The sequence below is a fragment of the Salmo trutta genome, chromosome 29, assembly GCF_901001165.1.
Source record: "Salmo trutta chromosome 29, fSalTru1.1, whole genome shotgun sequence".
NCBI classification, from domain to species: Eukaryota; Metazoa; Chordata; class Actinopteri; order Salmoniformes; family Salmonidae; genus Salmo; species Salmo trutta.
Window position 1 is genome coordinate 22,697,512 of NC_042985.1, and position 27,817 is coordinate 22,725,328.

Genomic DNA, 27,817 nt, shown 5'->3' on the forward strand with positions numbered 1-27,817 from the left:
CTCTAGTGACACAGCTTGGGGAGGCCCACAAAAACACAAACAATGCCAAGGTTGGTATTCCATCCCAAGTGGATAGGACTGCTGACAATGGCAAGAACTCCGCCCGCAAAATGAGAGGAATATTTAAAGCCAAAAGCCACATCCATGGAGGATATTTACATGGGAAAAAGGGCTGGGGCAGCTGTTGTTGTTTTGCTGTAAATGGATCTAAGAGGTAAGAGTACTCCCTAAAGCTCCAGTCATCTGAGTGCTGATTAGAATCTCTTTGACTGGTTTTACATTTTAGTTCATGATTAAAAACTGTCCCATCTCTTACTCCCCTCCATTCTGCTCCTTCTGCCCGTCTCCATCTCTCTCAAACCCTCCTCTCACCGGCTCTACTCTCACTCCCCGCATCCCCCTCCCCCTCTCTCTATTTCTCTATTTCAATTTCTACTAGTTCAAGGTGATCCAGTGAGTAACAGTGTATGAAGTAGCCCGTTGCCATGGCGTCAGATGCCAGCCACATGCTGGAGGCAGCCTTGGAGCAAATGGATGACATTATCGCTGGTACGTTTCCATTTTATTAAGACCTCCTCAAAGGCAACCCGGCTTGCAATTACTGCTCTCTTTAGACTGGTATTTGATATTGTCTTGAAGGTTTCATTGAGATTTAAATAGATGAACTTAGAGCAGGAATGTTACATTGTGTTCAGTTCTTTCTAAGCATAATCTAAAAAATTGTTTACTTTAGATTTTACATGAAATGAGGAAAGGAAAGTTCCTCTTGTGATCTTGAAGTTTGAGATACTGGGATTGAGTTTGTTTCCAACTAGAGCAGATTTACTGGGGGAAACTTGCAGGTTTTGATTAGATGGTCCTTGTCAGTAGGCTACTGTATATCAACCTTTCTGCTAGTCTTTTAAGCTACCTCTCTTCTTCCCACACCTGATCTATTCCATTCATACTCTATCATTTTTATTACATTTACATTTGTCATTTACCAGACACTCTTATCCAGAGCAACTTACAGTCAGTGCATTCAACTAAGGTCCATAAAACCACGTCACAATCATAGAATGTAAAAACGTTCCTCAATAAAGCAGCTGTCAGCAAGATCGGTGCTAGCAAGAAAGACAAATACAACAGTAAGGTTTTATTTATTTTCTCTTCATCCTTGTCTGTAGTTGTCCACCTTGCTCTATAACTTAGCTCACTCTCCATGTTGTTCAGCTCTCCCTGTTTTCTTACAGGGGTGATACATTTCAGTCACCACTGTTTGTCACAACCACAGCAGTATATCTGATGACTCTGTTGTGGTTCCTAATAATAGAGATAGCATAGTGCTAATGACCCCCAGCACACTGCTCTAAGACTGAGAAAACAATGACATCACCCATAGAGATAGTCATACAGGCTAGCATAATGCTAATAATGATCATTCTAGCAATTCCCATAACAGGCAAGCATCTAAGGTGACATGAGATCATGAATATATACATCTGTGCAGACTAGTGCAATATTTAAAAGACCATCAGAGCACAGCACTTTGACCCACTGCCTTTACTCATAGAGACGGTCAATACAACATACAATGTTCTTACAATATCCCTATAGAGAACACTTTCAAAGCTGACAGCATTCAGGCACTGTAGAAGCTAGCCTTGTAGTGGGAGTGTGCCCTCCAGTGGTCTGGCTAGGTAGCAGTTGGATGTTTTCAATTATTTCACACAGTATGTTGATGTATTCAGTGACTCGCTTTGGAAATTCAAACTAACATGAGACATTCATCAGCACATAGTACTTTCACTCAGCAATCCTGACAGCCTGTTTGTGGAGCAGTCACATACAATATATTCAACACCGAACAGTTTATAGTAATCCGATTTCAGAAAATCAAAACAAGTCAAAATGGATTGCTAGACTCTGGGAAAGCTAGCATTAAGGCTCTGATGGCTGTATCACCACTGTGATCTTTGCCCTAACCCTAAGCATAACTCTAACCTAAATTATTTCATTTTATTGGCAGGAGGGTTCTGCGAGGCCTTCTTGAAGTTTGGGGCCCAGAGTTACCCCTCCCAGGGTTCGGACTCTGCCCTCATTCCCGCCCTGACCTCAGCCATTACCCCCGACATCAGGGTGGTGCAGCTGGTAGAGGATCTCAGGGTAGCCCTGGAGGGCCAGGTGGACCAGGAGTCCATGAGGAGACAGGTCCCCATAGACACAGCACAAACCCTGTTAGAGTGGCTGGAAAAGGGAGGGGTGAGTACCTTCAACACAGCCTAAACTCACTTCACACACTAAACTGGCTAGTGTGGTGTATTTTTTTCAGGAAACCTTGTTTCTGGGTTCCATTGTACAATACATGGCTACAATGATCAAATCTGTTCTGCAGTAACGGCAGCTATTGAATCAAGCTTACTTCCACCAGCCAGAAGGGCGGCAGGTAGCCTAGCATTTAAGAGCGTTGGGCCAGTAACTGAAAGGAGGCTTGAGCAAGGTAGATAACCCCCAGCAACTGTTCCCGGGTGCTGGTGTCATGGATGTCAATTAAAGCAGCCCCCCATGCCTCTCTGATTCAGAGGGGTTAGGTTAAATGCAGAAGACACATTTCAGTTAAATGCATTCAGTTGTACAACTGACTAGGTATCCCCCTTTCCCACACAGAGCCTATGATTTCTGAGAACTCTACCTGCAAATAATGCAATGCACTGTAGGAGGCCAGACAGAATTGCTGGGTGAACAACTATAGGTCATGTACAGTATTTATAGGGTACATGAAGGCATAAGGTCTGTTTTGTGGTGGTCTTTATTCAGGGGTGGATGCCCCCTCCCATCCCCTCTCCACCCAGGAGTAGGAGCCAGAGCAGGGGTCTCTCATCTGCCAAAGGTAATGAGATCCAGAGGTAGCTGCTGCTGCTCAGACTGGGAGCAGTTAGTTCCCCTCCTCCATCCCTTCCTCCTCTTTCTTCTCTTTATCCACTCCTTCCTGCTTGCATTTTGATGTTGGTTTTATTTGCACATAAACTTTATCACATACTTACTATGCACATTCAGGGTAAGGAAAGGAACATCTGATACTCTCCCCACCTAACTCCACTTCACTAACTCCACTCCACTCCTCTATCCCCCTCCCTCCCCTTCCTATTCCCCCTTTCATCCTCCTCACCTACCCTCCATCCCTCCCCTCCCGCCTATTTAATCTCCTCTTTCTCTTCCTCCTCCCCCTCCTCTCTGTCTACCTACCTTTCCTGGTTTGTACCACATCTGTGACAAGCATGTATAGCAAAATGCTCCCTCTCTACGGTGCCCCTTTAGAGAGATCACAAAAGTAGCTTCAACGAGGGGTACTTCAGAGAGAGAGAGAAAGAAAGGGGGGGAGAAATACAGACAAAAATAACAAAGTGATAATGTTTGTGTATGAGACGGAGAGGGATGAAAAGAGAGAGAGTCGGAAAGCAAGAGAGAGAGAGAGTGTTTGTGTGTGTGTGCATAAGAGAGAGAGAGAGAGAGAGAGAGAGAGAGAGAGAGAGAGAGAGAGAGAGAGAGAGAGAGGGGAGGAGAAGAAAGAGAGGGAGACTAGCCACTTCTCAGCTTGCCTCTGTCTGGGCTCCAAACCGCACAGCCAGGGTCCGACCCAGACACAGCACACCATAGGGTCCCCACTACAGTCTCTCTGCAGCAAGAGGGAGGGAAGGAGGGGAAGAGGAAGAAGATAGAAAGATTCAGGGAGATTAACAGTAATAAAGTATCTTTCTTTCTGAGCTCTACACTATTAATCTCTCTCTAAGTTACAGTGTAGAGTTTGAGGGAGGAACTAATCAAAGCTACAATGGGCCAAAAGAATGGAGTATAACATAGATTTTTATAAGCATTTTGCCTGGCTGAAAAAGGTAAGAGACATTGAGGTTTCACTTTCATGCATTTTCCCTGCTTACACATCTGTACTGCATCTGTATAGAGGAATCTGGTTATTGTTATTGTACACAGACAGTGAAATTCCTTGCATACTGGAGATGCACATGGAGAAAGACTTGTGTTGTGGAGTTGCTCATTGTAACACAGTTAGAAACTTTGATAGTACAGACTCACCTGTTTTGACCGTAAGCTGGAACGTTGTGCATCATACTGCCCTAAAAAACAAAAAGGCAGTAACTGCTACCATGACCTCTATGTTCTCCAAAACACAATACAATACAATAGAGGCAGGACCCAACTCTCCCTGCATTTATTTACTGAACAGGAATAATATAATATTTTACTTATTTAAGTTAATTTTATTTTTATTTTGTTCTTAAAACAATTACAATACAGACAAACAATGAGCAGTGAGCACATGCAGAGCAACATAGAACAAGCAACACGTAGCATGCAGAACAATAGGAAAAAAAGCAACAAAACAAAAGATATAAAAGCAACAGTGTTTACACACCTCACACGCTAGACAACATGGAAAGCGGCAATACACAGCTGGGGATTATGTTCACAAGTCTGATTGGCCTTTAGCCATGTCTTTGTTTTTTGTGAAGGTGGGATAGCTGGTGCAGTTGTGTGTGTCTGATGGCAGTGTGTTCCAGACATGGAAAGCTCTCACAGAGAAATCAGATTGACTGATTGAGGTGCCTTTCCTTAAGGGAACTATACCCAAAACTCTGCAGGTGATTATGATTGGATGAGCTTCTACATAGCCTTCATACATGGTACGATAACAGGAAAACTTTATTTCCGTATAGTTCAATTAGCTATATGGCTAATCTGTCAATCCACCTGTTGAGGAACTTTTACTGAATTGCAATTAAGAATTTGTAGGCCCCTTCTGAGTCTGTGGCAAAATGGATGTTATCTAGGATAGGAGGAAAACATTTAAACGTGTCACTAAATGGGAACCAGATCTGGTATGGTGAGCTTGTGCACCAGGCTTAACCTGTTTCACTGTCCCTGCAGCCAATCAGCAATCAAGGTCCCAGTGACCAATCACCAATTAGGGGCAGGCAACATGTGTCAGGAGATACTGGGATGCGTGAAAGGTAAACACCAGTCAGGTCAAGAGGTCATAGTACCTGAGGAGAATAGATGAATGGATGGGCAACATGTGTTTTCACTTCAGACTTTGTCCTTCCTCTGGGAGGCACAGGACAGGAAGCACCTGAAATAGACCTGATAGAACTAGACTGGATGTAGTTATGATCAGCCCATTCCTGAATTCTCCTTCACCATCTTGCTGTCATTAGGGAGACGTTTTTAGCTCTTTGCTGGCTGGTCCCATCTGGACCTCGTTGTCATGGATTAACTTGGACACAAAATGGCCTGATAGATGATAATATACAAAGGCTTTTTCTCTCTCTTTTACCAAACTGACTTGCTTATTTGGACTTGTTAACAGGATGTTTATGTTGCGCAAATATTTGTTATTTGCAGCACTTGAAATAACTGAAGAGATAATGCATTTGCATATTCTATTGTTCAAAAGATATGGCTATATGCATCATTTGTCTTCTTTTTCCTATGACTCTTGAAGGAAGTTAAACTCCAGCCACATGCTGTGGATTCTGAATCTTCAACAGTTAGATCTGCAGAGTGTTCTTACATAGTCTATTAAGGGTTTAATGGTATTTCACAATTACTGTAAACCACTTGAGCTGGCTGGCTCACTCTCAAAGTCGCTGTGCCACAAACTTTCCATGGTTGTGGTTTAAAAAAAGTCTGGATTTCTCAGCAATTTCTTCTAATTTGGTTTCATACATGAACGGCTAAGCCATTATTTAGGAAGGCCTGAGGTCTTGCAACCTTGGTCGAGAAGAAAATATTAAATTCTTAGAATAGTAAAATATACATCATCATTTGATGAAAGCTTAAGAAGCATAAACCTCTTACAGAATTCCACACTCATGACCTTCTCACCCCACGGCCACAATAGGTTATATGAAATGTGATACCAATGCTGTGTGTGTGTGTTCTTGTTGTTCTCTCCAGAGTCTGAGCTTTCATTTCAGAGAGCCCTGGTTCAAGGTAGAGCTGACACTGTGGGTAACTCCTCTCACTTCACAGTTGTACTTGTACTGACCACAAATTGACCAGTAACTGACCGCTCCTCTGTAGGTAAACCAGCAGTCCCCTGTGAATGGCGAGACTAACCAAGAACGATTGACACGCTTAGAGGGAGACAAAGAGTCCCTTGTCCTCCAGGTAAGATTACCTTATGTCATAAACAATGTATGCATGTGTATGTTTTGTATTTGCCATAATGCATTTGTGTGTTTGTATGGGAGAGAATTGTGTATTTTTAGCTATCCGTGTCTGTAGGCATGTGTGTTTCGTGGAACATTGGCATATAAAGGAGTTGTAGTAATGTTTATATACCCCTCACCAACAGCAATTATTATTTCAATTCAGCTGAAGTTGATTCCCCCGAGTTGAATATGAGCCTACTGATATACAAGAGGATACATTACACTGCATTGGCCCCCTGGTGCCCTCAATAAAATATAAACAGTAGTAGCTCTATCATGTATCAGTCATAACAGAGGGCGGGAGAGAGAGAGAGAGAGAGAGAGAGAGAGAGAGAGAGGGAGATAGAAAATAGCGAGAGCGAGACAAAGAGACAGAGACAGATGTAGAGAGAGAGATGTAGAGAGTTAGAAGTAGAGAGAGAGAGATGTAGCGAGATAGATGTAGAGAGAGAGATGTAGAGGAGAGAGATGTAGAGAGATAGACGTAGAGAGAGATGTAGAAAGATGGAGAGAGAGAGATGTAGAAAGATGGAGAGAGAGATGTAGAAAGATGGAGAGAGAGAGATGTAGAAAGATGGAGAGAGAGAGATGTAGAAAGATGGAGAGAGAGACGTAGAGAGATGTAGAGAGAGAGACATAGAGAGAGAGAGAGACAGAGAGACAGAGAGAGAGAGAGAGAGAGACAGAGAGAGAGAGAGAGAGACAGAGACAGAGACAGAGACAGAGAGACAGAGAGACAGAGAGAGAGAGAGAGAGAGAGAGAGAGAGAGAGAGAGAGACCTGAGGAAAGAAAAGAGTCCCCTCATCCAGCTGGTCCTGTTGCTGAGTTCACAAAACCGCTCTACTAACACACTGAAGCCTCAGGACCAGAACATCCAATCAATCAGAATAAACCAAATTACAACACAGTCAAATCAAAACTGCATTGCTTATTGGGAAACACAAGCACAATGCAAAATGCAGTGCTATCTGGCCCTTACTGATCAAAACCTTGACAAAGTACAGGCTCAGTGAGCACAGACCAACCTGCACATGTCCTCTAAATCGTTATTGTTCAATTGTTGACAATATTGATTATTATTATCTTAATGTTGTAAATATCCAAAGTAAGCTTTGGCAATATGTACATTGTTACGTCATGCCAATAAAGCACATTGAATTGAATTGAGAGAGAGATGTAGAGAGAGACAGAGAGCGAGAGATAGATAGATAGATGGTTCACTTGCTTTGGCAATGTTAACATATACTTTCAATGCCAATAAAGCTCCTTGAATTGAATTGAGAGAGAGGGAGAGAGAGATGTAGAGAGAGAGAGATGTAGAGAGAGCGATAGAGAGAGATGTAGAGAGAGAGAGAGATGTAGAGATGTCAAGAGAGAGATGTAGAGAGTTGTAGAGAGAGATTTAGTGAGAGATGAATTCTGCATGCAGAATTCTGCAAAAATATCCTCACTGTTCAACGTAGATCAATATAATGCATGCAGAGCAGAATTAGGCCGATACCTGCTAATTATCAAAATCCAGAAAAGAGAGATTACATTTTACAACCACCTAAAAGGAAGCGGTCCCAAACCGGGGGGGGGGGGGGGGGGGGGGGGGGGGGCAGAACTTCTTAAGTTTATGTGTGTGTGTGTGTGTGTGTGTGTGTGTGTGTGTACACTAGTTCTCAGGGATGTTGAGTAAGGGTTTTTCTGTAGTCAGGTCCAGACTTGCTGGCTACAACACACCTCTGTTTGTTGTCAGATGTGATGTCTTGTTGTTGTGTATAGGTCTCATGTACACACTAACATGTTCCTCCGCTAAAATCCATCTGATTGGCTGGTTGAGCCCTGCCTTTTGTAACTGATTGGCTTTATCGGTAGTTTGTTTTCTCAGCAGCTGTATCTATATCATGAGTAGTGCAGAGCCAGCCGGATGAGTTGAACTGAGAAAAACTCATGAACGACAAAGAGTCCTTCATTCAGCTTTGGAAATATTTGTTATCTGGCAGTGTGAAGGGTATATCAATTAAGGAGCTGATAGGTTGTGAAATGGATGGCAGGCAGAGAGAGGTGATTTTAATGACTTTGAGAAAGTGCATGTGGATGTTGGGGTTAGATAACTTCGCAGGTGGAGGGTAGAGCCAGGAAAGGGGGATGAAGGGAGGGAGGGAAGGAGGGAGGGAAGGAAGGAGCAAAGGGAGGGAGGGAGAAAGTGAGTGTGGGAATGAAGCATGAACAGAGGTCAAGGGGGTTGACAACATTGAAAGGAGGTGTCAGAAATTTTGAAGTATTGCTGTCTACTAGTGTGACTGAGTTTCTCCTCCATTCCACACACACAGGTGAGCGTTCTGACAGACCAGGTGGAAGCTCAGGGAGTAAAGATCAGTGATCTGGAAAGTTCTCTGGAGGAACATCAACACAAGCTCAACTCTACAGAAGAGATGCTGCAGCAGGTAAGGACCTCACACTGGTCCTCTTCCATTCATACAAACCTTTGAACTGCAACCTTATTCACAGTCTAAGTATAGACAGGCTTTAGTATGATATCAACTTCCTCGTTTTGTATGGTTATCAGGTTCACTTCCATACAGTTCCTGTTCACTTCCAAACAGTTCCTGTTTCTATTCAAACTGGGTTCTGAAAGTCTGAATCACAGCAGCACAAATATTATGCCTTCTCCCTTAGACTGACATGACATTTGCTTTATGTATGACTAGAATACTTTAAAATAATGCATGTGTGAGTAGGGGACATTTAGATTTAGACACTCTGTCTCCTAGCAGACTGTCTAGACATGCTGAGTCTCATGGTAGACTGCCTCCTAGAGAGCCCAATATCCCCGGAGGAAATTCCTCCCCGGGATTCCAGTGAGCCAGGCTCTAGATCTCTGTGACAACCCAAATATTTAGTGTGGTCTGTTCCCATCCAGGACTGATTCTTGGAGTGCAGCAGCCGTCTGCTCTGGAAGGTTTGGTCATGGTGCTCTGCTCAAGGGCTGGTCTGTCTGGGCAGGTGTGCACAGGACAGAGAGCATAGTTGGTCACACCCGTAACCACCCAGATGAGGTCGGACACATTGCCTCAGGCTGGGAGGGTTGGAAAGAGGGAGTGGAGGGACAGAGAATGAGAGAGAAATGGAAGAGAAGGTGTAAAGGGACAACGAGAGAATGAATGGACAGAGATTAAGAAGCAGTGAGAGAGAGAGAGAGCAGGGATAGAGGGAGTCGAAGGGAGTGCTCTGTCATCAGTAGAGGTGGTGTCCATGTCTTCCACTCCTGTGAGGTGCAGTGGAGTTCAAACTCAGAGCAGACATGGAAACTCAGTCAGAATCAAGGATCCTCTTTACAACTGAGCTAAGATAACTTCATGACAGCAACCTCTTTAGCCTTCATGCATGAAAAGCACTATTGTCAGTCTATACAAACTGATAACTGAGGTAGGACAAACTTAGCATACTAGTAAGTTGTTTTTGCTACAGTATATCATCCTTCCAAGGAGAGGCTTTCAACTGCTCCAAAGTTCCCCCAAATAAATTCTGTATACTATGCAGACTTTGTTAGACTGTCTTCAGATGCCTTCAATGCATTTCATTTGGTAGCCATTGCAAACTTCAATTCTGTTGCAAAAAGTTCATTAAATAGAAGCAAAAGGAATGAAACGTGAGGGACCTACCTGAATTTGTCGAATTGAAACTTTTGTTTTGCTCTGTTTGTTTCCATTTGGTTCTTACACAGTAAACAGTTTTTGTAATGAATACACCCCTGGTTAACTCTGTACAGCATGGTTGTTTTGAAGGGCTGGGTTTGTTTCCATGAGATTTGGTCATTATGAGGCTTTGGACCTGAGCCGCAAATCTCTTACTAGTGACACAGCTCTAATATTTTCCATGTGCACTCTCCCAGAAACCTCTCAGAAAACAAACCCTTTTCGCTTAAAAAAAGCTACATTTTTAAATGCCCATGGTTGGACTGCCTCAGTGCTTCCGATATTTTCCTTGGACCTTTCTAAGGCTGTGTTTACACAGGCAGGCCAATTCTGATATATTTTCACTAATTGGTCTTTTGGTCAATTAGATCAGATCTTTTCACATCAGAGCTTTTTCAGAGCTGCTCTGGTCAAAATACAAAAGAGTGAAAAAAATATCAGAATTGGGCAGCCTCTGAGAATTTGCACCTGCCTGAAATCAACATAATTAGCTGTTGAGAGAAATGGGGACTTTCAAAGGGGACAGTTTTTCTGATGAAGAGGGATAATTAGTGTTTCAAGCAAGGTCCTAATCAGCATGTTTGATTGATAGCAATCCTCATTTAAATAGGAAGGCATGTGCTGACCCTCTACAGTACTTATATTTGTTGTTGTATGGGAACTGTGCAGGGTTCTGTGGGCGCTTTTACGCTCTCCTCTGCATGCTTTGTGCTTATGTGTTTGCCTTTGAGAGGGGCAGTAAAAATAGTGCCCAGAAGCTGTGTATATTTAGCTGTGTGGACTGCGTCTGACAGCAGAGGGTTTGTCTGACTTTGAGAGAATTGAGCAGAGCTAGACGATAGCTTCTTTAGTGTCCAGAGTTGAAGTTCTGTTTGGGCTTGGTGTCTTTGTACCTCTGTCTCTAACGGTCAGTGTGTGTGGTCTCTAACCATTTGCATGATTGGTGTATTAACACGTGTCTCCCCTGGTGGCAGGAGCGCCTTAGCAGGACGTCACTGGAGAGTCAGAAGTTGGATCTGATGGGAGAGGTGTCTTACCTGAAACTGAAGCTAGTGGACATGGAAGAGAAACAGATTCATGGAGTAGAGAGGCAGCACAAAGCAGAGGTAAGGACACACACACACACGGAGGGGTGATGAGTGTAATACTAAGCTTAGGTAAGACTGAGGTGGTCAGAGAGACAGATGCAGTACCTGAGACAGACTAGCATGTCTGTGATTAGAACAACTGACAGGTTATTTGTTTTTAGTCTAATGTTGCGCTTAAACAAGTATAGGGAAGTTGAATTCCGTAAGGACTCTTTCTAAGGGGGTTTAACATCTGTTTAGTGAAGTGAGCTTTATCAGGAAATGATAGGTGTGCATGTAGAAGTCCGGTTCATGTTTTGGGAGACCCAACCATGTGTTCAGCAGCTGACTTTATGACAAACATACTTTTAAAGACAGAGTAAAATGAACTCTACCCTCTTCCTGGACTACCTAGGCATGAAACTTCTCTCCATGGAGTCCTAGCTCTGTGTTTTTAGTTCAACCTGAAATTTGTTTGCTTAAGCCCATATGGTATGTTGGGTTACCTACACCCATCACCACATGATGGTAAGTTCCAACATTTTCCTCAGAACTATTGCAACACATGGCTTGTCAATGAGCCTTTGTGCCTCAGAGCACATCCATACTATGTGAAGCCATGATGGATGACTGGGTAAACCTGAGGGTGAGTAGGCTTTAACTCGGCAACAGGTTTTACGTTTCAGTCTAAAGTCCTGATGTTGTTGAAATCATGACTGGCCTATTGTATGAGCTGCAGAGGAAGGTGTCAAATGAGGCAACCCTACCCCTTTCAAGACCGGGTAGCATAACACTTTAGACAGGAAATTATCCATACCTGTGGTTTGTAATGTAGAGGATATTCAGTAGGTTTAGTAATGTAAGGACATGTGGTGCAATAGTCTTTCTGCTCTGGTCATGTACACACACTGCCTTCCCTATGACAGCTGACTGGAGAGAATGAGACCTCTGCTTTGAACATTCCACTGATGTGCCATATGTGACCATTCAAGCATACAGTATGCGTGTGAATACGCACACACATTGACACTCACTTTGGAGGCCTCCCTGCTCTGGAGCGGAGTCACTAAGCTCATGGTTATACATAGCCGTGGACAGCTCTCCATATCTGTCATATCCTCTATACTGGACACCATGTGATACGTCCACGGTCCAGGCATAGCTCTATGGTTGTTTACACTCTAAGTATGAGAACATGCCTTGCTCTAATGGACTAGACTGTTTCTTTCATGTGGCAGTAGCATACACGTGTGTGTGTGTGAGAGAGAGATATTAGGCACCTTTTGTTCTCACTACAGTAGGCCAAAAGCATATTTACCCCGACAAGACTATTTCACAGGCCCAGAGTGTGCTTAGACCTCACAGAGCTGTGTTTCTCATTGTGGTTCACTCAGACATATAAACCCAAAACAGTGCATGGCTTTAAATATTTCATTTGTTAATTTATAAACTAAATGGGTGTAAAAAAAAAGTGTTAGTATATCGTTGAGGAACACCAGACACAATCCTTCCCTTTTTTCATTCTTCCTCTCATCCTGTGTTTAATAAAATAATAATAATTTTCCTTATTTCCCTCTTCCCTTTGTGTGTCAGAGTGTCGTGAACTTGATTAGTGAGCTGCAGGAGCAGATGTGTAGGTTTCAGCAGGAAATCAATTGCAGGATCCGGGAGAAAACAGGCCAGGCTGATAACAGCCTACAGAAGGCCTGCGACACTGGGTCCACGGATGCCCAAAACCCAGACCATGGGCTCACCTGTGATGGTAGCCCAGAGGAGGTACACGACAGTGGGCTGGAGGAGCCTCCTGACGTGATCACATTCTCAGGCATGGATAATAGCTCCAGTACTGAGGAGCAGTGCTGCTGTGGAAGAGGGAGTGTAGGCAGAGAATGTCTGCATGACCTTTGATCCTAAGCATGTAGTCGTCCATCACTGTGTATGGCATGGCTCTGACACTTAGATCTGTGCTTGCACTAATGAACCCCTCACCACCAAACTTGCACATGCAAAGTTCATGAGACCCAATGCAATCCCATTTAGTGTGTAGATAAGGGGGTTGATCAATGCACAGTACTGCATCATTTTTAAGAGGCATTTCATTGTGGTGTTGTGAGAATAGTTAACAGATAGAACTCATGGACTAATCGACAGTCTCCAGACTATTAAAACAATCCATTATCTGTTGATGTACATTTGTGACAATGACATTTACAAGTTGGATATCCTCTTATCAATGTCCCCAGGTCATACTTCAAGAGCTCAGACTTCTCAAGGAGAAAGTAGACCATCTTGAAGACCAGAAGTCCCAGTATGAGAGGAGACTCAAAGCAACAAAGGTATAACAAACATATGTTAGCCTACCTCCTCTCCTGTTATGTCTAGACTGTACTAGTAGTGCCCAGATTCCTCTGCTAACTGCAGTTTTCCTAAACTCTGTCCAATGTACTTTTCTGCCCAGTTAGATGAGTCATACAGACACGAAAGTCATTCACAAAAGCTTATTTTCTTAACAAATCTGCTGACCATTTTCTTTGTAGAAATAGATTTAAATGGTGGCACAGTCCCTTGGTGGTTTCTCTTGGCGGTTAAACAATACCTTGGTTAACACACCCCATTGCCATACCTCTCTGGCTCACTCTTTCACTCCCCTGCACTCTCCACCCCTCAATTTCACCTTTGCCTGAACTTCTTCATTGAGCTATTTTTTTTTACTTTCACTCGGGACAGACATGAAGACATGAATCTTCTTTTTGGTCATATGTATTTTAACTTTAATCACTGCTAGTCTAACACATTTTTGACTATATTATCAGGCTATATATGGTCATGTTGGTTGTGGTTGCGTTACTATGAACTTCAGTCCCTATATAAACATATAGCCTGCTCTGGAAAGATGAACCAGCCAAATCATGTAAATATCAGCTTTAGATTCCAAGCTTGAGTGTGTATTTATAAGCATTTTGCTGTACCTGCTATAACATCTGCTAAACAGTTTACGCCACCAATAAACATTGATTTGACTTAGTCTCCAACAGTTGTATGAGGATTATGTTATGAATGTGTTGACTTAAACTGTGTCAGTATGTTGTCTTTCTGAGAGCATAAGTGTGTTTTAGCTTATGCATGCTCCTGATCTCTTCCCCCCCCCACATCACACAGGCAGAGCTATCAGACCTCCAGCAGCTCCTGCTCAGTAAGAATGCTGAGATAGACAGCCTGCACACACAGCTCCTGGCCAGACCACTATCCACTGAGACCTCAGAGAGAGGTAAGCACCCAAACAAACGCTTCTTCCAAACTGCATAACTTTAATACAGGGTTGTTCTGTAATGAAGGAGCTGTGTGTCCATTCTTGGTGACTAGTCAACAGGTTTTTGTCAGTCATGGATCAATAACATGCTGCAACAGTGGTAGCAAAAGGTGTGCCTGCATGTGAGTGGTGTCTAACAATGGTTCTCTCTCTCCACATTGCATAATTTCCACTGTTAGAGGATATGTACAGGAGAAGGCTCAACAACAAGCGTAAGCCTTAACACTATTTAACAACTTTAACACATTGCTTTCAACCTCACCATCTTATCCCTTCCCTAAATGCACTCCTTTCAAACTGTCATGCATACCCTGTTGTGGGGCTCCAAGAAAATCAAACCCAGGAATGGACCTTGGCTTCCTCTGTCTGCCAACATTTTAATGAGCTCACATTTCTTCAACTGAGTATATTGATCAGAATTTCCACTGGGAAGGGACTCTTGATCTGTTAATGTCAGCCAACTGGTGTCCAGTACCATAACCTTTATGGCATTGTGCTCTTGCTACTAGGGGTATACTGTAGTTGAGTGATTTAAGTTTCATTTTCAGAAGATGTCTTTTCCATTGCCCATGGCTGCCTGTCAACTTTCTATACTTCATTTCTGCTTTATTGTATGGACCCCTAGCTCATACTGTTGACTTTCCCTGGCTAGATGAGACCTTTTCCATCTGAGAGAAGTTCTGCGCCATCTATTTTACATATCCCTAATATATGCTTAAATGTGGTAGAAAATGAAAGATTGCAAATACATTGTCATATTATAGTACTGCATACATAAGGTACATGATGGCAACTACAGTATGACTCCTTTCTACAGACCAGGAGCTCCAAAGGTTAAAGACGGGGATGGAGACACTGCTGGTTGCCAATGATGAAAAGGTGAGTAGGCGGCTGTCAAAGGTTACTGTAAATGTATGTTTTTCTCTCTTGGTCCAGTAGTGAGATGTAATTTGGCATACATCACAAAATAAAACATTGAACAGTGTGATCCCATTGCTTTGTATATAGTTGAGTACCATTGTATACATTAAGCAGTGTTGGCATACACAGCACAACCATCAGTACTGTTTGGATCGCAGGGGCTGCTGGAAAGCCGATGGTGTATGTATCCACACACCAGTAGCACCACCCACAGGCATTAATAGCACAGTAGGGCTTTTGTACTCTTACAGTTGCACGCACGGGTGGAATCTTTGAACAAATGGGCCTTATGCTCGCTCGCTCTCCCCGCAGCCATCCATTTTAGGCAAAGCCACAATTAATGAGTGCTGAATATGCCAGACCTAATTCTGGAGTTTGGTCTGTTAAGAGAAACTAGACCAGGCCAGGGGCACTGGCACAACTTCAAAACACACACACGCACTCAGTTACCACTATTCTGATTTCCAGCTGTGCCCATGTCACACTCCACACTTCTCAACTCTTATGTTAAAAGCGTATGGAGAAAGCCATTTACAGTACCTTGCTAAAGTATTCAGACCACTTGGATTATTTCACATTTTGTGTTAAAGTGGGATTAAAATGGATCAAACCAAACCTTATTTGCCACATGTGCCGAAAACAAGACTTTACCGTGGAATGCTTACTTACAAGCCCTTAACCAACAGTGCAGATCAAGCAGAAGAAAATATTTACCAAGTAGACTAAAATAAAAAGTAACAGAATAACAATGAGGCTATATAGCAGGCTAGTTGAGGTAATCTGTACAGGTAGGTGGGGGCGAAGTGACTATGCATAGGTAACAAACAAACAGCGAGTAGCATCAGTGTACAAGGGGGAGGGGGGTTCAATGTAAATTGTCCGGTGGCGATATTTATGAATTGTAAAGCGTTCTAATGGCTTGGGGGGTAGAAGCTGTTTAGGAGCCTTTTGGTCCTAGACTTGGCGCTCCGATACCGCTTGCCGTGCGGTAGCAGAGAACAGTCTTTAACTTGGGTAACTGGAGTCTCTGACAATTTTATGGTTTTCCTCTGAGACCGCCTATTTATATAGGTCCTGGATGGCAGGAAGCTTGGCCCCAGTGATGTACTGGCCGTTCGCATTACCCTCTATAGCGCCTTGCCGAGCAGTTGCTATACCAGGCGGTGATGCAACCGGTCAGGATGCTCTCGATGGTGTAGCTGTAGAATCTTTTTGAGGATCTGTGGACCCATGCCAAATCTTTTCAGTCTCCTGAGGGGGAATAAGTGTGATGTGCCCTCTTCACGACTGTCTTGGTATGTTTGGACCATGATAGTTCGTTGGTAATGTGGACACCAAGGAACTTAACTCTCGACCCGCTCCACTACAGCCCCGTTGATGTTAATGGGGGCCTGTTCAGCCCGCCGTTTCCTGTAGTCCATGATCAGCTCCTTAGTCTTGCTCACATTGAGGGAGCGGTTTATGTCCTGGCACCACATTGCCAGTTCTCTGACCAGCTCCCTATAGGCCATCTCATCGTTGTCGGTGATCAGGCCTACCACTGTTGTGTCATCAGCAAACTTAATGATGGTGTTAGAGTTGTGTTTGGCCACACAGTCGTGGGTGAACAGGGAATACAGGAGGGGACTAAGTACACACCCCTGTGGGGCCCAAGTGTTAAGGATCAGCGTGGCAGACGTGTTGTTGCCTGCCTACTCTTACCACCTGGGGGCAACCCGTCAGGGAGTCCAGGATCGAGTTGCAGAGGGAGATGTTAAGTCCCAGAGTCCTTAGCTTAGTGATGGCCTACGTGGACACTATGGTGTTGAATGCTGAGCTGTAGTCAATGAACAGCATTCTCACAAAGGTGTTCCTTTTGTCCACGGGAGAAAGGGCAGTGTGAAGTGCGAATGAGATTGCATACCGCCCCAACAGATGATGCAAATTGGAGTGGGTCTAGGGTGTCCGGGAGGATGCTGTTGATGTGAGCCATGACCAGCCTGTTGTCGTGTCTTTGGGCACCATTAACTGGAGACATGTTTATCAAAATAACTCCCTGTAATTATTATCACGCGATTAAACTGATTAATTGTTTAACTGTAATTAACCTCTCTAGGGTATGCGGGACGAAATCGTCCCACCTACGTAACAGCCAGTGGAATCCTGTGGCGCGTTATTCAAATGCCTTAGAAATGCTATTACTTCAATTTCTCAAACATATGACTATTTTACACCATTTTAAAGACAAGACTCTCGTTAATCTAACCACACTGTCCGATTTCAAAAGGTTTAACAACGAAAGCAAAACATTAGATTGTCAGCAGAGTACCCAGCCAGAAATAATCAGACACCCATTTTTCAAGCTAGCATATAATGTCACAAAAACCCAGAAGACCGCTAAATGCAGCACTAACCTTTGATCTTCATCAGATGACAATCCTAGGACATTATGTTATACAATACATGCATGTTTTGTTCAATCAAGTTCATATTTATATCAAAAACCAGCTTTTTACATTAGCATGTGACGTTCAGAACTAGCATACCCACCGCAAACTTCCGGTGAATTTACTAAGTTACTCACGATAAACGTTCACAAAAAAACATAACAATTATTTTAAGAATTATAGATACAGAGCCCCTTATGCACTCGCTATGTCCGATTTTAAAATAGCTTTTCGGTGAAAGCACATTTTGCAATATTCTGAGTAGATGGGCTAGCTATTTAGACACCCACCAAGTTTAGCCCTCACCAAAGTCAGATTTACTATAAGAAAAATGTTATTACCTTTGCTGTTCTTCGTCAGAATGCACTCCCAGGACTTCTACTTCAATAACAAATGTTGGTTTGGTTCAAAATAATCCATAGTTATGTTCAAATATCCTCTGTTTTGTTCGTGCGTTCAAGACACTATCCGAAAGGTAAATAAGGGTGACGCGCCCGACGCGTTTCGTGACAAAAAAAATCTAAATATTCCATTACCGTACTTCGAAGCATGTCAACCGCTGTTTAAAATAAATTGCATAAAAATTGTTCTCGTAAAAAAGCGACAATATTCCGACCGGGAGTCGTTGTTTTAGTTCAAAGACAGAGAAAATAAAAACATGGGGTCGTGCACACGCCTCAGTCTCATTGTACTCTGATCGACCACCATCCAAATGCGCTAATGTTTTTCAGCCAGGGCCTGCAAAGACATCATTCAGCTTTTTCCCGGGTTCTGAGAGCCTATGGGAGCCGTAGGAAGTGTCACGTTACAGCAAAGATCCTCCATTTTCAATAAAGAGTCAAGAAGCCCAAGAAATTGTCAGACAGGCCACTTCCTGTAAGGAATCTTCTCAGGTTTTTGCCTGCCATATGAGTTCTGTTATACTCAGACACCATTCAAACAGTTTTAGAAACTTTAGGGTGTTTTCTATCCAAAGCCAATAATTATATGCATATTCTACTTTCTGGGCAGTAGTAATGACCAGATTAAATCGGGTACGTTTTTTTATCCGGCCGTGTAAATACTGCCCCCTATCCCTAACAGGCTAACATGTTTCGACTCGGGGAGCTGACCACTTATACAACAAAGTTTTACTTATTACATTTAGTGTTTTGTGTAGATTTACAATGTGGGATTAAAATGTATCACAAAATGTGAAGAAATACTTTTGCAAGGTACTGTATGGATTAATCTCCCTGTTACAGGACCGGCGTATTGAGGAGCTCACACTGCTCTTAGTCCAGTACAGACAGTTCAGAGACGTTGTGACCCCAAGACAAGGTAACAATCTCCCCAACCATACATTGTACTACTCTAGTTATTGATTGATTGTTTTAATGAAAAGCCACCAAGGGTAAAACATTCCTTACATTCAAATGTATAATGAACTAGAGAAAGCAGAACACTTCCATTACTCATGATGGTATGAAGCAATGACACTCTTTCTTTGATAGCTCCACCCACTATCCTCTCAATATCCAATGAGAGTACTCCATCGAACAGCAGTGAGGAACGGGAGCATGGAGTGGTGATGAGGACAGTTCCTCCCAGTGCACTCCCTGAGAACAAAAAGACTGAGGTGGGTCAGAGGAAGGGGAATGTTCAGATAGGGGGGAAAAAAATTGTTCTCTCAGCCCCAAGCATACACTGACAATTGCTCCAGTCTTCAGTATCAGCATAATATGAAGGTAGAACGTGCCTTTTGGATTAAAACATGTTTGATCCTGCCCAATATGGATCAGAAGCCTCATTTCCACCAGTCTTCTGACTGTTGAACTAGTTTACGGCGCTACCGTCATATTCCTCATCTGTCTCTCCTCTGGTCCAGATGTCCTTCAGCAGTTCGTCCCCCCAGCTCGTGTCCCACCTGCCAGCCCAGAAGGAGAGAGAACTCTGGTGAGACTGGGAGTGGAACACCTTTTATGGGACTTCTTTAAGAGATCTATGGGGTTGCACTAATCAATATACTTATGTGTGAATTGAATGATCAGATAATGTATTTTTATCAGGACACATCCCCGACTTTTATCAAGCAGTATGGACAACCTACAGAATGGATCTTCATTGACGGTAGTAGGGACATTTTCACTTGACACCATTTACTGCCCAGAGTGAGAGAATCTGACTAGAAAGGGCATTACACTTTTCTCCCCAATCTGTATCACAGCACTAACTTCTTGTCATCTAATGACTGTTCTTCACCTTTCCTACCTCTAGCATGTAGTGGTGATTCCTGTAGAGGCTGAAGTGTCTGAGGTATTTTTACTGTGAACAAAACTCTTCACTTTCATATCTAACCATTACTGTTCTCTTGCGTTTGGGTCACACTTCTGACCACATGATTGTTTTGTGTCTTGTCAATCAGAATTTTATAGAAAATAAATTAATTAATTAAAAGTAAAATAAAACATGTTCTATTGTTCTAATTGTTTCATTTGTCTGTTTGTTCTCCAGAATGGGCCTGTAGATAACCGGTGCCAGACCCTGCCGGTGAAGGGCTCCCTCCCAGAGCATAATGGAGAGGGAGAGTGCAGTGAGACACAGAGCCAGATGTCTCCAGAGGCGAGTGAAGACGGAGACTCAAGTAAGCCTAAAGAAGCATTAACCTCTCTAGGGGAGGTGGGGACGAAATCGTCCCACACTATTCAACAGCCAGTGACAAATCAGAGCGGCAAATTTAAAACCACAAAATGTCATAATTCAAAGTTCTCAAACATAGGAATATTTTACACCATTTTATAGATACACTTCTCCTGAATCGAACCACATTGTCCAATTTCCAAAAGCCTTCACAGGGAAAGCAAAACATTAAATTATGTCAGGAGAGTACATAGACACAAAAAACCACACAGCCATTTCCAAGCAACTAGCATGCATCACAAATACCCAAAACACAGCTAAATGCAGCACTAACCTTTGATCTTCATCAGATGACACTCCTAGGACATTATGTTATACAATACATGCATGTTTTGTTCAATCAAGTTCATATTTATATCAAAAAACAGCTTTTTACATTAGCATGTGATGTTCAGAACTAACATACCCACCGAAAACTTCCGGTGAATTTACTAAATTACTCACGATAAACGTTGACAAAATACATAACAATTATTTTAAGAATTATAGATACAGAACTCCTTTATGCAATCGCTATGTCCGATTTTAAAATAGCTTTCGGCGAAAGCACATTTTGCAATATTCTTAGTACATAGCTCGGCCATCACGGCTAGCTAATTTGACACCCACCAAGTTTGGGACAACCTAAACTCAGAATTACTATTAGAAAAATTGGATTACCTTTGCTGTTCTTCGTCAGAATGCACTCCCAGGACTTCTACTTCAACAACAAATGTTGTTTTGGTTCCAAATAATCCATAGTTATATCCAAATACTGCCATTTTGTTCATGCGTTCAGGTCACTATCCGAAGGGTAACGCGCGAGCGCATTTCGTGACAAAATATTCCATTACTGTACTTAGAAGCATGTCAAATGCTGTTTAAAATCCATTTTTATGCTACTTTTCTCGTAAAATAGCGATAATATTCCAACCGGGCAACGTTGTATTCATTCAAAGACTGAAAGAAAAAAATTGAGAAGTCTCGAACGCGCATCCCCAGGCTGACCACTTACAAACTCTGCTGCTGTACTTTGCCCAGAGACAGCAGACACCCCATTCCACTTTCTGGTGGCTTTAGAGAGCAAATGGAAGCCTTAGGAAGTGTCACGTTACAGCACAGATGCTGTAATGTCGATAGAGATGCAACAGAAGGACAACAAATTGTCAGACAGGGCACTTCCTGCATGGAGTCTTCTCAGATTTTGGCCTGCCATATGAGTTATGTTATACTCACAGACACCATTCAAAAAGTTTTAGAAACGTTAGTGTTTTCTATCCAAATCTACTAATTGTATGCATATTCTAGTTTCTGGGCAGGAGTAGTAACCAGATTAAATCGGGTACGTTTTTTATCCGGCCGTGAAAATACTATACCACAACAGGTTAACCCCCCCCACCACACACACACACTGTATATTAGTGCTTCAGACACCTTCACCTCAGAATATACTGTAGGTTTCACTGTATCTTATGTTGCATGATGGACAGACCTGTTCTGAGAAACCATATGCTTAGTTCTGGCCCCTTCTACACCACAGAGCACAAAGCCCCAGATAGCTGATCAGACCAAGACCTGGTCCTCCCTTTTGAGACAGGGCAAATACACAGGTCTCTGATCAGTGGCTAGTGGCACTGTGATCAAAGCTAATAGCGGCGAGGCCCCAGCTGGAGCAAAGGTTTTCAGGGATATTCCTTCATGTTAATGCTTTTCAATGCGTGCGTGTGCATCTATCAGTTACACATGTCTGTACATGCACAAGTAGGTCACATGGGGGAGAGAAGTTGTGCCGTGAGATGTTGCTTTATAAAAAAAAAAAAAATGTTAAACAAAGTTTGCTGTACTTTTCCTTTAATTTATTCTGGACCTGGGGACTGGGAAAATGTCAGTTGGGGTAAATGTGTTTGTCAGTGCTCTGTGTAAGATGACAGCATACAATTTTTGAATTTCCAATACATACATGTTTCTTATTTCAGGGATATGAACACGTAGGTTGTCCATGGCACTAGCTATGAGTTAATTTACATGTTTGTGCTAGTTCTCTTCACAGGCTATTGGCAATAAACATAATTCAGTCATTAAGATTCAAGTCTTCTTGAAGGTTCACCGCCTGTATGAAACTTTTTTTCACCAAGATAACATCAGCTACTTGTATTGTTGTCCTGGAAAGAAATACATTTTTTGAACCAGTTGATTGTTTTTATTCTTGCATTGCACATTTTCAAATGAAAGCTTAACCAGAACCTTCGCCCAGATGTAAACTTCCAATTTTAAATGTTTCAATGATAGATACACAACTAGAAAATAAAGATCTTCCCCCCCTTACAGGAAAGACAAAGAAAATGGACGACACCTCATCCTCTGACCTTTCACCCCAGTCTTCAGGGGCGGAGTCAGGTCAACGGACTATTGGCTCACCAGAACACTTGAAGAACAATAACAGTATCAGAAAGCTTTGGGGAAAGTGAGTGGTGTATATCTTTTTTTAATAAAAATATATACACAGTAAATTGAGCATATACCTCACCTAAAATGGCAAGCTTAGGGATGTGAATGACACCCAAGTCTTGAATATTATGGACAGTATGTTTATGAAATCAAATACGGTCCTCTCCTCCAGGATCAGGCGGACCCAGTCAGGGGGTCTGCAGGGGGAGGACCTGGAACCAAACCACTTTAGGAGAGGGGGGCTGCGTGCCACAGCGGGGCCAAGACTGACCCGGACCCCTGAGTCTGGCAGCACTGTTCGGTAAGACTGGATTTTGGGGGATAACTCCTTGACACCACCTAATTCCCCAATAGATTATTGGCATGAATTAACAATGTAGTAACATTTCTACTAACATTATCCCCTACCCTAACACTTATTCTAAACCTAACCGTAACCTTAGCAAACAGTTGCTTATCAACAGATGGCTTGTTGATACTATGACCATCTATACAAATAGTGTGCCCAATATGTGACCAACTGCCTCGATTTGGTCTTATGTATAAAAATTGGAAATAGTTTTTTACATTAAATAAAAATTGCATAACTGGTGCCTTTTAAACACCAATAATCCCATGCATTTATTATATAGAAATCTAGAAAATCAGGGAATTAAAAGCAACTTTCTAAACAATGATTTTGCTTAGTTTCTAGCTTGTTAGGTGTAAACGGTACAGTGAAATGGTTACTTGCATAGTGGCGTCTTTTGTTTAGACGTAGCTAGCTAAACAATGAACCATAATCCCAACTCATAACATTACTATCCTGCATGAAGGGGAGGTAGCTAAAGCTAACAAATTAGCTAAGTTCAATGTTAGCTAGTCTATAACTAGCAATGTAAATGGCTCTGAAATATGAAAACATTACTACACAGATCATACACACCATGTTAGCTAGCCAGCCAGCTAATGTTAGCTAGCTAACGGTACCCTTTAACGTGCAATGAAAATGACGTTCTAACAAAATTAGAAATGTAATGTTATAATATCTGAAAATGTAGCTTGCTAGACTCTCTTACCCGTATACATGGATGAATGCTTCTCCCTCTTTCTCAGAAATGCCATGGTTGCCCTTAGTTTGAAAATGTAATCCAGACAGGTGTTTTATTCAACAGCCTTCCGTGTTATTTTTTTTGACTCCCTCTGTATTTGCAATCAAATGCCATCTCCTTCGCTATCATACTCTGCTTCCACCAGGCATTCTACTGATTTCAAAACTCGGTCCTCCAGAAAGTGGAGAGCCTTAGCAACACTTGTGCAGTTTTTTTTGTGATATCTTTCAAAAAATCCACTTTAGAAAGGATTACCTACACATATTTAGCAGCTTATGTTATAGACAGGAGTGCTACATGGCAGAACAATCTGAAATCATCTCTCAGCATGTCCAGCCCAACCATTCTCTCAGCCAATCATGGCTAACGGTAGGTAGCTTGGCGGGTAGGAGCGTTGGGCCAGTAACCAAAAGGTTGCTGGATTGAATCCCGAGCTGACAAGGTCAAAATTCCGACGCGCCGAAGACATGGATGTCGATTTAAGGCAGCCCTCGGCACCTCTCTGATTCAAAGAGTTGGTTATATGTGGAAGACACATTTCAGTTGAGTGCATTCAGTTGTACAACTGACTAGTTATCCCCCTTTCCCTTTACTGTCTTTTTCCATAGTTAAACCAACTAGGCTCGTAATTTAACCAAAAACATTTTTTACTTACAGACGGCATACAAGTTTTTTTTTAAGGCACATGAAAGTTCACATGTTCCAGAAGGCATTTCTGCTAAAAAATGCTTTTTGATAAGAAAATATATAAATTACATTGAAATGCCTCTCCTGTGAAGTAGTGATGTGCGAGATACACCTAGTTTCCTGAAATGAGTCACATATGTTTGCTACTGCACCTGTTTCAATATAGGGCATACTGTTCACGTTGTATAGATGTTGAATAGGCCATATACAATATATGTAGACAGAACCTTGTTTTGCATGTATCAGTATTCCCTTTCTCTTTATCAGGGATATGAACACTCCATTCAGCCAGTGGACCAGAGAGCAGGTGTGTGGTTGGCTGGAGGACTATGGTCTGGGCCAGTACGTCAACCTGACCCGGCAGTGGGTCGACAACGGACAGACGCTCCTGTCCGCAAGGCCACAGGACTTTGAGAAGGTCATTGAGGGAGAGCGAGTTGCTACTCTGAACTTAAAAACGTACAAAATGGTTGCTTGTATGGTGTCTATATTAGGACAGCCTCAGGGTCACAAGTAGGTTGTCAGTCACTCAGAACTTTTCAATCTCAGCAGGATTCCATATGGACACTGCGTTGTCATAATACTATCTGGAGAACATGTAACACTGCAGGAATCAGGATCATGTTGTTCTGAACATATAAACAGAGTCATTGATTGGTTTTGGGAAACCACAGTGAAACCTTGCATGTTTTTGGGAACTTTATTGTAATGTAAATCTGTGTCCACAGGAAATGGGTCTCAAACACCCGCTACACAGGAAGAAATTACAGCTGGCTCTAAGGGGGTTCAGTACTAAAGCCATGGAAAAGTCCTCTGAACTGGACCACATCTGGGTTACACGTACGTCTACAACTTAAACTGTACTATTCAAATCTACTATATTCAGACATTGCCAGAAGTGTGGTATTTGAGGTGCACAATTCCTTGTTTAAAAGGAAGTTAAAATGGTTAACTCTGATTGGTCACATGCAGGATGGTTGGATGACATAGGCCTTCCTCAGTACAAGGACCAGTTCCACGAGGGGCGAGTAGATGGCAGGATGCTCCAGTATCTCACCGTGGTAAGGCCAAACAATTGAGATGTCTTTTTAAGTGAATCGTACAAAAAATGTTGAGTGTAAATGCTCTCATTTGATATCACCATTTAATATAAAAGGGTTCCCATACAGTGAATACGCCCTAGCTTTCCTACTGAACTACAGTATCTAAACTGTTTCCCAGAATGACCTGCTTTTCCTGAAGGTGACCAGTCAGCTTCATCACCTCAGTATAAAGTGTGCTATCCACGTCCTCCACGTCAACAAGTTCAACCCCCACTGCCTCCGACGAAGGCCTGGGGAGGAGGTGAGAGGGTGGGGACCCTGAGGTGGGGGGAGGAGGGAAATGAGTGACTGAGGGGGAAAGATGGATGAGAGAAAGTTAGAATGATGGATGAGAAATTAGGTAAGATTTGTTTAACAATAATATTTTACTGCTCAGTGGAGGAACTCTCATTTCGCTCTCTCCCTGGTCAGAGGAACCCCTCTCCCTCAGAGGTGATCCAATGGTCCAACCACCGTGTGATGGAGTGGCTTCGGGCGGTGGACCTGGCTGAGTATGCACCCAACCTACGGGGCAGTGGGGTCCATGGAGGTCTAATTGTGAGTGGACTGCACCTCAGAACCATGCATGCGTCCCAAACCTTTCTGAAGTGTGCAGCTGCACACCCCCCGTCATCTGCAGGAACACACTTTGGAAGAAGACAGGAGAATCGGGATGCAGCACTTAAATGGTTGTGTTCCTACTTGAGTGAGCTCCAGCCCTGTCCTCTACCCCTGTACTTTAGATTCTGGAGCTGCGGTTCAGCTCTGAGACCCTGGCCATGCTGCTGAACATCCCCCCTCAGAAGACCCTGCTCCGCCGCCACCTGGCCACCGCCTTCACCGCCCTGGTGGGGACGCAGGCCACTCGGGAGAAATGGGAGTATGCCAACGCCACCGGCCATGCACCCCTCACTACCGCCGCAAAAGTCCGGGTACGACTGCTGTGTATCCATGGAAGTGGGCCTGTGATTACCCTATAATGTGCTGTGAATACTGTGTACATGTAATGACATCTGCCTAATTTTCTTGTATTGAGTTTGAAATTTAACTACTGTGGATTATTTTTAAACGTACAGAGAACCCTAGCTTAAGCTCTTGTCTTCCTGTATTATTTCAGCCCAAGAAGCTTGGTTTCACCCACTTCAGTCACCTGAGGAAGAGGAGGCCGGATGACTTGGCGGACTACATCTGCCCAATAGACAGTGTGAGCCTTTCAGCCATGAATGGGGTTTCCCACCAGCCGTACGTAGGTGTCCGAGGCCTTAGCCCCATCCTGGACAGAGAGCCAGAGAGGCGGGAGCAGGTGGGACCCAAAAGCTGACACTGACTCTCCCCTCAGCCAATGACTGCAAATCTTATGGCTTTTAACCCTGCCCCACATGCCTATGTAAACACGCCCCCGCTCTCCCTGAATCAAGATGCTGATTTTGTTATTCGGGGGAAATTCTAACGCATTGATTTTATCACCAAATGGTTATTTGCTGGACAAGCTACAGTGTGTGTGCATATAATGATGTGGGTATTAGCTGGACATCCTGTTTGATAATTAGCTGGATTTACTTATTTACTGGATATGCTTATCAAGTAATTGACCTGGATATGTTGAAATCATGACTGACCTGACCGGCTAAATGAGGATTCATAATGTTACGGTTGTATAATGGTTCCCTTTGAAAGCCGCTCTCTGCATTCCTGGAAAAATTAGATGGATTCAACTTTCCTATCTTCTGCCATTGCTTCAGAACATGACCCCTATGTGTTACTGACCATTGTAGCCTTCCTCCTTACCTTGCTGGATTTACTGTAGCTTAGCTATCAACGGCCTTGAGTTATGGTACAATGTACCAAAATTAATACCAATTATATAAGCTTGTTTTGATTTATTTTGTGTTATATTTTAATAACTGGTAAAAATACAAGGTGCTCTTATGATAATTCAGGTTTGCACACAATACCCAACTCAGCCTATAATTATGTTTTGAAAATAAAATAAATTTGCAGGTGCTTGCTTTTTGTATGCGTGTTTGATAGTTTAGTTCATTTTCATTGTAGTCCTAAATGCATTATTTTTAGGGGTACTGGCCAAACTAAGCAATGTTGACTCTTTGAAGCAAAGTGCTCTTGCTGACTCCACTAACACACATCATGGATTATAGACAATGACAATGCTACAGCGGCTTCAAATAATTATTCCATCAATGCACACCTGAATTTACAGCATTGCTACATCTATA

At 42.8% G+C, this 27,817-nt stretch overlaps 1 protein-coding gene across 6 annotated transcripts; it reads left to right on the forward strand.

Moving 5' to 3' along the window:
• ppfibp2a (PPFIA binding protein 2a) lies at positions 1 to 27,598 on the forward strand. Of its 6 annotated transcripts, XM_029721273.1 has the most exons (25): positions 1 to 214; positions 440 to 549; positions 2,009 to 2,241; positions 6,079 to 6,165; positions 8,529 to 8,642; positions 10,868 to 10,999; positions 13,204 to 13,296; positions 14,120 to 14,228; positions 14,450 to 14,482; positions 15,088 to 15,149; positions 18,862 to 18,937; positions 19,111 to 19,235; positions 19,485 to 19,552; positions 19,666 to 19,726; positions 19,874 to 19,912; positions 20,111 to 20,240; positions 22,604 to 22,739; positions 22,896 to 23,024; positions 24,769 to 24,919; positions 25,230 to 25,341; positions 25,474 to 25,562; positions 25,723 to 25,845; positions 26,016 to 26,141; positions 26,327 to 26,515; positions 26,701 to 27,598. In XM_029721273.1, exons 2-25 carry the CDS (start codon positions 486 to 488, stop codon positions 26,902 to 26,904), a joined length of 2,685 nt encoding a protein of 894 aa, XP_029577133.1. In that variant the 5' UTR covers positions 1 to 214; positions 440 to 485; the 3' UTR covers positions 26,905 to 27,598. The 6 variants fall into 6 exon arrangements, with proteins under 6 accessions (XP_029577133.1, XP_029577135.1, XP_029577134.1 ...); XM_029721275.1 differs by lacking the exon at positions 19,874 to 19,912; XM_029721274.1 differs by lacking the exon at positions 14,450 to 14,482.
• Positions 27,599 to 27,817: the final 219 nt, after the last annotated feature.